This window comes from Castanea sativa, chromosome 2 (genome assembly GCF_040712315.1).
Source record: "Castanea sativa cultivar Marrone di Chiusa Pesio chromosome 2, ASM4071231v1".
NCBI lineage: Eukaryota > Viridiplantae > Streptophyta > Magnoliopsida > Fagales > Fagaceae > Castanea > Castanea sativa.
The window spans coordinates 45771158-45785728 of NC_134014.1; the positions used below are offsets into that span (position 1 = coordinate 45771158).

Below are 14571 nucleotides of genomic sequence, written 5' to 3' on the forward strand. Positions count from 1 at the left end.
TTGACGGATTGATATTACAAGGACACATATTGGACGGTGTCGACATCAGATATACGACGGGTACTGATTAGGTGTCATAGACTCCTAATCCAAATCAATATGCCTCACGTGATATGTTTAATGTGGCTTTGCTTTGTCTCCACACAAGCGAGAACATAGGATGTTCTTGCGTTACACGTTTGATTGTAATAAAAGACTCCTATATGGAAAAGAATTCTAAGAGATACGCAAAATCCACGAGTCACTCTCCTAGAAGGAAAGAACTTCTTGACCAAGGCGTGAAGTTAGGCCCTACGCTACTATAAATACCCCGAAACCCTCACAAAGCAAGGTACGCATAATTAACTCGACTCTGACACTCTAGGGTTGTAAAAAAGATTCTAACTTGACCTTCGGAGAGTTTTTGGCCGGCACCACACCAATGCTCTCTTTTAGGTCCTCCGTTTTCTTTTTTTGCAAGTGTTGCTTCGGTTTGGGAGTGCTTGCAGCTTACTGGTGATTTTTTTGTCATCATCAGTTGGCGCTGTTTGTGGGAACTATTATTTAGCCTTTGCTCTATTCCTGAGACAAGGAGTTGCATGGTACTCACTCAATCGATGGCAACAACCAACAATCAAGGCGACGAACCGCACGCCACAGCTCTAGAGAGGCAAGTCCAAACACTTGCAGCGGCGGTTAAGCGCCTCACCAAGCAGAATCACGATTTAGAGGAGCAACTGAGACAAAGGAATGCCCACCAAAGTGCACCTGTGGAAGACTAGGAAGGTGTTAGTCTGGAAGGAAGGAACGCGGAAGGGCTTGAGGGTAGCAACGCTCCTACTAGACCGGAGCGGCAAGAGACCAACCGACCATTCGTCTCGGACACCTTGCCGACTCACATAGCAACTGAGATGCAGGAGATGAGGGAACGTATGGATGTAATGATGAATGCCCTTAGAGGGCAAGTCTCCAACGATCTGGACGACCTAGTCCATAGAACAGATTCGCCTTTCACAGCGCTCGTGAATTCATGCCCCCTTCCTCCCAAGTTTCGCATGCCTCACGTGGAGAATTACAACGGATCCAAGGACCCATTGGATCACTTGGAATCTTTAAGAACCCTAATGCATCTTCAGGGCGTACCAGACGAAATCATGTGTAGGGCTTTCCTCACCACTTTGAAAGGGCCTGCGAAGGACTGGTACAGTAGGCTAACGCCTAATTCCATCAGCACTTTTAAGGAATTAGGCGCACAATTCGTATCACACTTTATTGGGAGTCACCGGCATAAGAAGTCTACTGCGTGTCTGTTGAATATTAAGCAACGAGAGGACGAGACATTAAGGTCATACATAGCCCGCTTTAACAAGGAAGCCCTCTCGATAGACGAGGCAGATGACAAGATACTTGTGGCAGCATTCACAAACGGGCTACGAAAGGGTAAGTTCCTGTTTTCTCTGTACAAGAATGACCCAAAGACTATGTCCGATGTGTTTTACAGGGCGACGAAGTATATGAATGTAGAGGATGCCTTGCTAGCTCGAGAGGACAGGCCCAGAAAGAGGGAAAAACAGGAAGATACACAACCGGACAAAGGACAAAAAATGGCAAGGACTAGAGAACGACGAGAAGATCGACGGCCTAAACTGCCTACGGGAAGATTTACGAACTTCACTCCCCTCACAGCCCCAATTGACCAAGTGTTAATGCATATCAAAGATGAAGGAACCTTGACGTTTCCCGGCAAGCTGAAGGGAGATCCGAACAAGAGGCCAAGAGATAGTTACTGTCGTTTTCACGGCGATCATGGCCACGATACGACGGACTGTTATGACTTGAAGCAACAAATTGAGGCCCTCATCAGGCAAGGAAGGTTGCAGAGGTTCGTGAGGAAGGAGAGAATGGATCAGCCCCAGGAACAGAATCCCCGACAGGAAAATGAGCGTCCCAGACCACTTGTAGGAGATATACGGATGATTGTAGGGGGCAATACTTCTGCAGGGTTGTCCAAAAAGGCCAGAAAGACATACTTGCGAACGGTTCAGAGCGTCCAGTCGACAAGTCCCTCGCTAAAAGCGACACGACGGGATAGCCTTAGCATTGGGTTTTCGGAAAAGGAGGCGCGACGCCTTCACCACCCACACGACGACGTGCTCGTGGTCAGTATACGGGCCGGGGACTACAACATGCATCAAGTTTTGGTAGACAACGGAAGCTCAGCAGATATCCTCTATTACCCTGCATTCCAGCAAATGGGGATTGCTAAAGAACGACTAGTCCCAGCGAATGCACCTCTTGTTGGCTTCGGAGGAACAAGGGTCTATCCTTTAGGCGTCGTCACGTTGTCTGTGACGGTGGGAGATTACCCACAGCAGATAACCAAGGATGTCTCTTTTCTCGTGGTTGATTGCTCTTCAGCGTATAACGCCATCCTTGGACGGCCCACCCTCAATGCATGGAAGGCTGTCACCTCTACCTACTATCTAATGATCAAGTTTCCCACCGAATATGGAGTTGGAGAACTGCGGGGAAATCAGGTAGCTGCACGGGAATGTTACGTCGCCATGATGGAAATGGATGACCACCTACAAGCAATGAACATCGAGGAACAGAGAACAGTGGCAGAACCGGTGGAAGAGTTGGAAGAAGTACAACTGGATGATTCTAGGCCCGACCGAATAACCAGAATCGGTACCCTCGTCAATCAAACGGTCCGACAAGCGCTCGTATTATTCCTCAAAGAAAACAAAGATGTTTTTGCATGGAGCCACGAGGATATGCCGGGAATAGATCCAACAGTCATGATTCACAAGTTGAACGTGTCACCCTCGTTCCCTCCTGTTCGACAGAAGAAGCGAGTGTTCGCCCCCGAACGAGATCGAGCCATAGCAGAAGAAGTACGGAAGTTACAAGAAGCAGACTTCATACGCGAGGTGTACTACCCTGATTGGTTGGCAAACATAGTAATGGTTAAGAATGCTAACGGGAAGTGGAGAATGTGTGTCGACTTCACAGATCTGAATAAGGTCTGCCCTAAAGACAGTTACCCACTCCCACGCATTGACACCCTGGTAGACTCCACCGCGAGACATGAACTTCTGAGCTTCATTGATGCTTTCTCCGGCTACAACCAAATCAAGCTGGATAAGACTGATCAGGAGAAAACCTCGTTTGTAACGAGTCAGGGACTTTTCTGCTACAAGGTAATGCCTTTCGGGCTTAAAAATGCAGGAGCCACATATCAGAGGTTGATGAATAAGATGTTCGCGCACCAAATTGGCAGAAATGTGCAGGTTTACGTGGATGATATGTTGGTAAAAAGCATAAAGGTGTCTGATCACCTGAAGAACCTCTAGGAGACTTTCAATACTCTTCGGGCATACAAAATGAAGCTGAACCTGAACAAATGCGCGTTTGGAGTAACCGCAGGAAAATTATTGGGGTTTATGGTATCCCAGAGGGGCATTGAAGTCAACCTAGAGAAAGTAAAGGCAATTATGGAACTGACTCCTCCAAGGACAGTAAAGGAGGTACAAAGCTTAACTGGGAAGATAGCAGCCTTGAACAGGTTCGTATCAAGAGCGACGGACAAATGCCTCCCGTTCTTCCGAACATTGAAGAAAACATTCGAATGGACGAACGAATGCCAAAAGGCATTTGAAGAGTTGAAGATATATCTCTCCGCTTCGCCATTGCTTAGCCCATCTATGCCGGGAGAAGAATTGTTCCTGTACCTTGCCGTCTCCTCAGCCGCGGTCAGTGCAGCCCTCATTAGAGAAGAAAAGAAGGTACAAAAGCCCGTGTACTTTATAAGCCGGGCCCTAAGAGGAGCAGAAGAAAGGTCCCCTCAGATGGAAAAACTTGCATTTGCTCTTGTGACCGCGGCTCGGAAGCTCAAGCCATACTTTCAAGCACACACCATAAATGTCCTAACAGATAAACCCTTACGTAAAGCAATGAGCAATCCCGAAGCTGCTGGACAGATGGCGCTATGGGCAATCGAGCTAAGTGAATTCGATATCCAATATCAGCCACGGACGGCAGTAAAGGGACAGATATTGGCAGACTTCGTTGCCGAATTCACTATCACAGAGGAGCAGGGGGCAGAAGAAACGCCCACCTGGAGAATTCACACAGACGGATCTTCCAATAAGCGTGCTGGGATTGCTGGAGTCGTACTCCACACCCCAGAAAGAGATAAGATTGAATGCATGATCCGTCTGGACTTCACCACTACTAACAACGAAGCGGAATACGAGGCCCTGGTTGTGGGACTAAAGCTCGCAATAGCGGCAAGAGCTAAGAAGGCGGTCGTCTACTCCGATTCTCAAATCGTGGCCAGTCAGGTTAATGGGAACTATGATTGCAAGAATGAGAGGATGAAAAGGTACCTTGGGGAAGTGAAGGGTCGAACGAGTGACCTCCAATTCACGATGATTCAAATCCCAAGAGAGGAGAACCAAGAAGCGGACCGACTCGCAAAGGCAGCTTCGGCCGAACCAATGATCGTCCCTGAACAGGTATTGTCCTTCGTCCAGCTTTCATCACTATTAGATGATATTAGCATGCAGGAGGTAAGCAATGAGGATTGTTGGACGACTCCAATTATGGCGTATCTCAAGGAAGGCAAGCTGCCTGATAACAAAGAAGATGCGAGGAAGTTGAAGGTTAAAGTTGCCCGGTTCTTCTTGATTAAAAACTTCCTATACAAAAGAGGATTTTCCCAACCATATCTAAGATGCCTCGGCCGCGGAGAAGCAGACTACGTGATGAGGGAGATCCATTAAGGGATTTGTGGAAACCATTCTGGATCAAGGTCTCTAATGCACAAGCTACTCCGAGCAGGATACTACTGGCCAACAATGCAGAAGGATGCCCATACATACGTTAGAGCTTGCGACAAGTGTCAATGATTTGGCAATCTCATTAGGCAGCCGACAGAAGAACTTACCTCAATGACGGCTCCATGGCCGTTTGCACAATGGGGGTTAGACATCATGGGTCCATTCCCAACAGCAGCAAGGCAGCTGAAGTTCTTGGTGGTTGGTATTGACTACTTCACCAAATGGGTGGAAGTAGAAGCTTTGGCTACTATCACGGAGAAAAACATCCGTAGCTTTGTGTGGAGAAGTATTATTTGCAAATATGGAATCCCGAGGGTGCTAGTTTCAGATAACGGGAAACAATTCGACAACGACACCTTCAGAGACTTTTATTCTCAACTTGGAATCAAAAATCACTACTCATCGCCTGCCCACCCACAGGCCAACGGACAAGTTGAAGTCACGAACCGGTCCTTGTTGAAGATTATCAAGACCCGGCTCGAGGGGGCAAAAGGCATCTGGCCGGACGAACTACCAAGTGTTTTATGGGCATACAGAACAACGGCGAGAACACCAATAGGAGAGACACCGTTTAGATTGACGTATGGTACTGAGGCCCTCATACCGGCAGAGGTAGGATTAGCAAGCTACCGTGTGGAAAGCTACGATGAAAGCAAGAATGACGAAGCTTTGCGTTTACAACTCGACCTTGTAGACGAAGTCAGGGCAGTAGCTGTACAAAGACTAGCGCGATACCAAGACATGATGGCAAAACATTACAATTCTAAGGTCAGGCACAGGGATTTTCAGGTGGGAGATCTGGTCTTACGAAAAGTACTCGGCGCTACAAAGGATGCCTCTCAAGGAAAACTGGGTCCTAACTGGGAAGGACCATACAAAATCATTTCATGGCATAGGAAGGGAACGTACTACCTGGAGACGTTAGACGGAAGAAAATTGAACCATCCATGGAACACAGAGCACCTGAAGAAATACTACCAGTAGTCGAGGGGTATAGACAACATCTACCTCCTTTCCAGTTTATTTTTAAAACAGTCGTAGTTTTTATTTATTAGAGTCAGTTTTTCATTTTCCATAAACAATAGTCTACCAGTATGTCATAATGAGAAGAGTTTTTATTTGAAACGTATGAAATGTACTGTGCTCAAATCTACAAAGTCCACATACTGGACGGATTATCCAAAATGGATAAAAATTTACTACACCCACGAAGTGGACGAATCCACACTAAGTCCACATAATGGACGGATGTCTACTAAGTCCATATAGTGGACGGATTATCCAAAATGGATAAAAATTTACTACACCCACGAAGTGGACGAATCCACACTAAGTCCACATAATGGACGGATGTCTACTAAGTCCATATAGTGGACGGATCATCCAAAATGGATAGAAATCTACTACGTCCACATAGTGAATGAACCCCTACTAAGTCCATATAGTGGACGGATTATCCAAAATGGATAGTGGACGGACCCCTATTAAGTCCATATAGTGGACGGGTCATCCAAAATGGATAAAAATCTAGTCCACATAGTGGACGGACCCCTACTAAGTCCATATAGTGGACGGGTCATCCAAAATGGATTTTTTAAAAAATCGTCCACATAATGGACGGATCTCTACTGAAATCCATATTATGGACGGATCATCCAAAAAAGGAACAAAAAATTATGTCAAGTCCATATAATGAAGGGATCTCCAAGTCCACAAAGTGGACGGATATCTACTAAAGTCCACGTTGTGGATGGATCATCCAAATGGATAACAATTGTCCACACAGTGGACGGATTAACTTACAAGGATTGTTATTATATTATTTCTAATAGTGTACGGTCCATAAAATGGACGGAACGCCTCTAAAGGGAGAAACATACAAGTTAAATTGTGAGACAGACTAGCATCATAAATAAAAGATGTCTTCATTGTATTTAACTCACAATTGGACGGACCCCCGCGACATAATTAGACTTACATGTAGCAATAAATTAAAAATACACGACGGATAAAAAGCAAGCGAATAAGCTAGTAAGATTTCATAAGATGAAATGTTCACAATTAAAATACGACGGTTCAACAAAATAAATTACAACGGCTAAAGTTTTGACCGTGATAAAAAAAGAAAAAAACAGCTACTAATGCTTTGGGGAAGTACTCTCGATCTTTTGGTTATCGTCAGGTTGAGTTGGAGGGAGGGTTTGACCTTCGTCAGCTGGAGCAGTGACGGCAAACACATCTTCTGTACTCTCTGAACGGACGGATTGTGCAAGTGTCTGCCCTTGAGCGTCGATTGAAACATGGGACACGTCCAGATCGGGATACGACGCCTTGACCTGACGGATGGCGTCGTCGAATCCGTCCGCAAAAGAACTCCCAAGCTCTGCCAAAAGAAGGTTGGAGTCACTATACTCCTGGACCGCAACTTCTTTTGCATCGCGAAGTTGAGTCTTGGTGTCCGTCAGCTCCTTTTCCTTGTCTGTTAAAATTTGACACAACTGCTCATTATCCTTCTCCAACTCACCTCTAACCTGCTCCGAACATTTAAGCTTCCTGTCCATGTTGATCTTTCAGGTCTTTAGGTCGTGAAGCTCGTCCTCCATCGTCTTATTCTTCTTCCTAAGACGGTCCATAGTTGTCTCGTGATTGAGACAACGGCCCATTAGCCCTTTCATCATTAGCATGGCCTGAAAGCAAAATACAACACTATGTAAACGACGGATAAAAAGGAAGGTTACAAAAGTTTGAGGACGAGTTAAAAAGTACATGTGCAATAGTGAAGAGGCCCGTCTCTCCCATCGCCTCCGTCGCGTGGTTGCCAAGGTCCTCATAATCGTCAGCCGTCATGATGGATGAGAGTCTCTCCAGGGCATAACCTGAGTCTGCCACGACGGGCTCTGGGGTGGTCTTCTGCTTCTTTGGCAGACGGTCCATCTTCTCTGGTTGACTCCGTTTTGATGGAACCGTCCCCTTAGCTTGACCGACCTCTTGTTTCTTTTTCGCTGCTTGTTGCTTGATGAAGGCTCTTCTCTTGGCAGCGTCCATTTCTACACATCACAAAGACGGATGTGAAATGTTAGAAAAGCACAAGTAAAAAAGACGGAAAGAGTTTATGACGGGCTTACGTTTGCGAACTCTGCTGTTATAGCGATGGGCGGCAGAAGTGGGTTCGGGGCCGTCACAATACCAATGGAGTGTGTCGAGAGTGACTAGTTGTGCCCACGTCCTCTCTTCAAGCTTCGTTTTGTTGAAAATCCTCTCCAGGAAGCTCCACTCCTCTAAAGTAACTTGTGGACGATCTCGAGCTACAAAAAGACGGTTAGACTAACTTAGAAACAAAATCAAATGTTTTAGTAGACGGGAGCAAAAAGCAATTGCATACCCGACGGAGGCATTATGCCCCATGTAGTGTCGACGGGCATATATGTGTCATCCCCTAGACGGCACATCCATTCGTCCCCTTCCAAGAAAAAGTACCTACTCTTCCAGTCCCTATTGGAGTCGGGTGTATCACAGACAAGCCTCAACAACGGGCCCTTAGCTACAAAACTGTACATTCCTTTTGACTTTACGATCTCCGTTGGATTGTAATAGTGGAAAAATTCTTTAACCGTCAACCTTCGGGCACCATTGGACATGGCCCCGTACAGGACCTCTACGCCTATGAAAACCCTCCAGGCGTTTGGGGAGATCTGTGTGATGGATAGACCAAGGTATTGAAGTAGTTGACGGTGAAGGGAACTTAGAGGGAATCTGAGCCCTGCCTTCAGTGCTTGCTCATAGATCCCAACACCGTCGACCCCCCTATAGTAACATTTCTCAGATTTGTGGGGGTGACGGAGACGGACGTTGTCTGGAATTTGATACTTGGCCTTAAGTGTTTTAAAATGGAATTCTGTGATTGTGGACCTAAAATCATTGCCCGTCCATAGGGGTAGCATGATGAAGTCCCTAAGACCATTCAGATCGATCATCGATTGAACTGGTGGTTCTACACCGTCCAAGTTATCGCTTGAAGACTCGGAACTATCCGACTCCAAGCCTTCATCATCTAGGGAAGAAGAGGTAGAGGACGGATTCCTTTCTTCACTTGAAGTGTCAGGATCTCTTTGACCTGATGGGAATCCCTCATCGTAGCATGCTCCGTCGCGGACAAATGATTGGTTACTTGACGCACTAGACATGACCTACATATATGACGGTAAAACCTAAGACACTAACGGATTTACAGAAAGTGCAAAAATAATAACAATAATAAAGAAGGCTTAGAGCACGTACCGGATTAAGGCCGAACGGTATTATACGATGGTACAAACGCGTGCTATAAATGACGGAGCCGCTCTGATTGCAAATTTTTTATGAGAAGGTGTGAATGAAGGAAGAAAAGGCAGGCTTTTATAGAACGAAGGGCACAGAATACGAAGAGACGCCTCGCTTCAAGGGAACAACTAATCAACGAAGGCCACATGTTCTTCGTCATAAATGAATCCCACGTGTCTTTCATCAGCAATAAGCTTGACCCGTCCATTTTCAATAGGTGGTCATAATGAAGACTGTCACTCCATGAGTCCGTCCAGTCTGAAGCAACGGATTCACGGAATGAGGGGGCAACTGAAGAGGACAAAAGTAAGAGAAGGATTTCTTTTCACAACGCACGACGGAGTGAAGTTGACGAATTGATATTACAAGGACACATATTGGATGGTGTCGACATCAGATATACGACGGGTACTGATTAGGTGTCATAGACTCCTAATCCAAATCAATATACGTCACGCGATATGTTTAATGTGGCTTTGCTTTGTCTCCACACAAGCGAGAACACCGGATGTTCTTGCGTTACACGTTTGATCGTAATAAAAGACTCCTATATGGAAAAGAATTCTAAGAGATACGTAAAATCCACGAGTCACTCTCCTAGAAGGAAAGAACTTCTTGACCAAGGCGTGAAGTTAGGCCCTACGCTACTATAAATACCTCGAAACCCTCACAAAGCAAGGTACGCATAATTAACTCGACTCTGGCACTCTAGGGTTGTAAAAAAGATTCTAACTTGACCTTCGGAGAGTTTTTGGCCGGCACCACACCGGTGCTCTCTTTTAAGTCCTCCGTTTTCTTTTTTTGCAGGTGTTGCTTCGGTTTGGGAGTGCTTGCAGCTTACTAGTGATTTTTTCGGCATCATCACCACTGGTGAAGTACAACAACAGATGGGGCCTCAACTGGTTTGTCTTGTGCTGACACGAATTCCTTAAGTAGTGCTCCTACTCTTGGGATGATGCTATCTACAGGTATCGCTGTATGTCCAAACTTCAAAGCATTTCGCCGGTTCCAAATTGTCCATGCTACCATCATGAAAATTTCCTTTCTGAAATCCTCCTGTACCTGCAAAAACAGTCAAATAAAGTGTTAAAGCTCAGTGGGCGAGCCTCAGCAGCAGGAAGAGTCCAGGATAATGTGTAACAGAATCCTTCTAGCTTACTGCACGCCCACAATGCATGGAGGGTGTCCTCAGAATCTGTCTTGCATTGCTCACATAAGTCAGAGGAGCTGATATGCCTGTGCAGTAGATTAGCCATCGTGGGGAGGGCGTTATTGCATGCACGCCAGGCAAAGTGTTTCACTTTGTTGGGCACCCTCAAACTCCAAAGGCTCTTCCAAAATTTTTGTTGAGAATCAGGGGAAGAACTGCTTGCCTCACCATTATTGTCCATAGCTACAATAATCTTAAAGGCACTTTTTGTTGAAAAATTACCATTAGGTGTTATACCCCAGCTAATATTGTCAGGAGACATTCTGGTGCTCGGAGGGATTCCTAAGATCAAGGAAGCTTCGTGGGGGAGGAAAAGCCTTTCCACCAAATCAGATTTCCACACTCCTAGCTAATGGTTGATTAGTGTACTCACCTTTGAATCGAGCTGAACTGGTGTAAGGGGTAAAATAGTAGTTCTATTTGATTTAACTGGAAGCCAACTATCTTCTTTTATTCTAACTGCTTGCCCATTCCCTATTCTCCAAACCATATCCTTGCGAATCACATCTCTAACGCTAAGAATACTCTTCCAAGCATAGGATCCAATAGTTGAGTCTTTGGCCTCTAGAATTGAGCAATCCGGGAAGAATCTAGCTTTGAACACACGATGATAAAGGGAATTTGGATTGTTAATCATGCGCCACACTTGCTTAGCCAATAAGGAGTCATTAAACTTCTCAATCTCTTTGAAACCCAATCCCCCAACTTCTTTGGCCTCACATAAACGCTTCCAATTCACCTAATGAACCTTCCTGCTATCACCATTATACCCCCACCAAAATTTTCTTATCAATACCTCCAACCCCTTAACCAACCTCTTAAGGAGTTTGAAGCAACTCATAATGTATGTGGGGATGGCCTGAATGACCGATTTTATTAAAACTTTTCTACCTTCATAAGAAAGGATTTTTTCCTTCCACCCTTGGAGCTTTCTCCAAACCCTCTCTTTTAGGTAGATGAAACTTTGCTTCTTAGCTCTCCCCACTAACGTCAACAACCCTAAATATTTTTCATATTGCCGAATGGTCGGTACTACTAGGAGTTGCTGGATATATTGGTTTTCTCTCTATTAATCTTTTGCCCCGACCCTCTTTCATAGGTTGCTAACAAATCAAGGATAGTTTGACATTCCTCCTCCTTAGCTCGACAAAATAACACACTATCATCAGCAAAAAATAGATGAGAAACTTTAGGACCATTACGACAAATAGACACCCCATTAATCTCACCATTCACTTCAGCTTTTTTCAACAACCCTTGGAGTCCAAAAGCACAAAGTAAAAAGAGGTAAGGAGAGAGGGGATCACCTTATCTTAACCCTCTGGTGGGTTGATGTTGCCCACTGGTTGACCATTCAAAAGGAAGACATAAGAAACAGATGACATACAGGACATAATAATTTTAATCAAACTGTTAGCAAACCCCAAATGCTTCATAACTTTCTCCAAGAAAATCCATTCTACCCTGTCATATGCTTTACTCATATCAAGTTTTAAGGCCATGTATCCTAGTTTCCCTTGGGTCTTTCTTTTGAGGTAATAAAGGGTCTCAAAAGCCACTAGCACATTATTCGTAATCAACCTCCTGGATAAGAAGGCACTTTGAGAATCAAAGAAAATACTAGGTGACACTAGTTTAAGGCAATTGACCAACACTTTAGAGATAAGTTTACAAATCACATTACAAAGGCTTATGGGTCAAAAATCAGAAACCTTTTTAGGATTTTTTTTATTTTGGGATAAGGGAAATAAAGGTGGAATTAAGGGATTCATGGACAATACCCGTATTAAGTGCATTAAGGACAATTTTGGTCACATCATCACCCACTATATTCCAAAAAGATTTCTGGAAGATATGTGACATACCATCAGGACCAGATGCAGTGGTGGGGGCCATCTGTTTAAGTGCTAAGTGGACTTCCTCAGGAGTGAACTCGCAGGTAAGGGCTTCATTCATGTCATTCGTGACTGAGGGTTGGATTCCACATAAAATGTCATCATAGCTTGAAGGATCTAATGAGGTGAACAAAGATCTGAAATACTCCTCAATAAGCTTCTCCATTCGACCTTCCTCCACTTGTAAAGCACCTGAATCATCCTCCAAACCTGCAATATAGTTTCTTTTATTTCTTTGGTTAGCTCTGCAATGAAAATACCTTGTATTTTGGTCCCCCTCTTTCAACCAATCTGATCTAGATCTTTGCTTCCACATACATTCTTCCCTCTTCTTAAGTTTCTCAATCCTAGACTGGAGCTCATAGATATGCCCTGGATTAGTTTTTTATTCACCAGCCTCCTCCGCATGCTTCAATTCTTTAAGACTATGCTACAAGGTAATCCGAACATGCCCAAATGTGTTTCGGTTCCACACCTTGAGACCTTCCTGACATGACAAGATGTTTTGATTAAAATTTCCCACCAACCCTGACCACTCAGATTTCTTCCAAGAGGTTTGGATGACATTCTCACAGGAACTATCCTTAAGCCACATAGCTTCAAACCGAAATGGGCGCCCTTTTCTATAAAACCAGTTCACTTCAAAATCCAAGCCTAGGAAGATTAGTTTGTGATCTGAATGGAAATAATCCAAGTGGTGGACTCTAATAGTGGGAAAGTGAAGAATCCATTCAACTGTAGAAACACCCCGATCAAGCTGAACCCATACATTGTGGTTATTCGGTCTCCTATTTCACCAAGTAAAGGGAAAATCATTGAAACACAGATCCTTCAAACTACAATTGTCCAAAGCTTCCCTAAAATTTTGCATCTGTAACTCAGGCTGATCCAAACCCCCTTATTTCTCTTTAGCCAACAGAATTTCATTGAAATCACCTAATACCACCCACGGGTAATTACTTTGCTGAATCAAAGCTCTAAGCAAAGACCAAGAGTCTTTCCAGCTGGCGATGTTAGGGTCTCCGTAGAAACCCGTAAACCACCAGGCGTCATCCACTCCATGGTTTATGAAAGCATCAATGTGACGATTAGAATATGTTTGAACATCCAAGTTAATCTCCTCCCTCCACAACAAAGTAAGACCACCACCTCTATTGACACGTGGAACCACAAAAATATTATTGAACTGCATTCTACGACCTATTCTCTCCATTGAAGTTTTCTCAAGTTTGGTTTCCATTAAGAAAACAATTTTGGAATCTTTATTGCCAACTAAAGCAATTAATTCATCTTCTGTCTGGGGGTTCCCAAGCCCCCAACAGTTCCAGCTTAAGCAACTCATTGTTGGTAGTGGTATTGGAAACCAACCACCACCTGGAAGTTTTCCTTATCCTCGGTTTAACAAATGTCCATGCATTGCCTTTTACCACCCTGTTCCTCATTTCATTCAAGTCCAGGCCTATGGTCAAAATCCATCAGTAGTGGGGTAGCTTGGTTCTTTGAGTTACTGTCAAGGGTCAGCTTACTCCACTTTCTAACCAGCTTTGTGAGGATCAGTGGGGTTGTCCTATTAGAACAGTCACCCAACAAAATGGGTGGAGGATTATTTGCATGGGAAGCCACATTAACCTCACATGGGGATTGCTTGGAACATGTCTCCCTATTCAGTGCTTTGTCAGAAAAATTATCCTCTTTATTCAGCTTCAATCCCTTAATATCCTTCACCATGGTCATGATACTTGCACCCTTAGAAAAACTATCATTCCGCAAGCTTCTGGCTAGTGCCTCCTCAGACTGCATGGTGGATGAAGAAGCTTTACTACCTGGTTTCCTCCACCATGGGGCTTGTGTACGTAAAGCTCTAGATATCACAATGACACAAGTTCTAACCACTTGGACCGAATTAGCTCGGAGCCATTCTCCAAAATGTTGATCCTCCTTCCGTAAATTTCCCTTACCACGGAGCCACAACTCGCACTCTCTCTCGCCATGAGTAACTCCGCCACACCAGTAACAAAAATTGGGGAGGCATTCAAACTTGAAACCCACCCAACTGACCTGTTCACCCTCTACCCAAAGCTTTCGACATCTAGGGAGAGGTTTAGAGATATCAATGGAAACCCTCACCCGAAGGAATTCGTTACCAGAACCATCATCCCCTGGGTCAGCAACTTCAATGACATTCCCTATAGTATTACCCACTGCTTCACCGGTAGTTTGGGTGAGGGACCTCTCAGGAACGTTGTGAATCTGAACCCAGAATGTAGCCCTATTAAACTCCAACAATGGCGCACTTTCGATCTCTGTAACTCGTTCAAAGGCC

General features: G+C 44.7%; 1 protein-coding gene across 1 annotated transcript; it reads right to left on the reverse strand.

The window, feature by feature from the left end:
* Positions 1 to 7228: 7228 nt before the first annotated feature.
* On the reverse strand, positions 7229 to 8797 carry LOC142624224 (uncharacterized). Its single transcript, XM_075797761.1, has 4 exons — positions 8305 to 8797; positions 7949 to 8128; positions 7590 to 7870; positions 7229 to 7510 (listed from the first exon to the last, which is right to left on the reverse strand). The coding sequence occupies exons 1-4, from the start codon at positions 8795 to 8797 to the stop codon at positions 7394 to 7396; spliced, it is 1071 nt and encodes a 356-aa protein (XP_075653876.1). The 3' UTR covers positions 7229 to 7393.
* Between the last annotated feature and the right edge of the window lie 5774 nt (positions 8798 to 14571).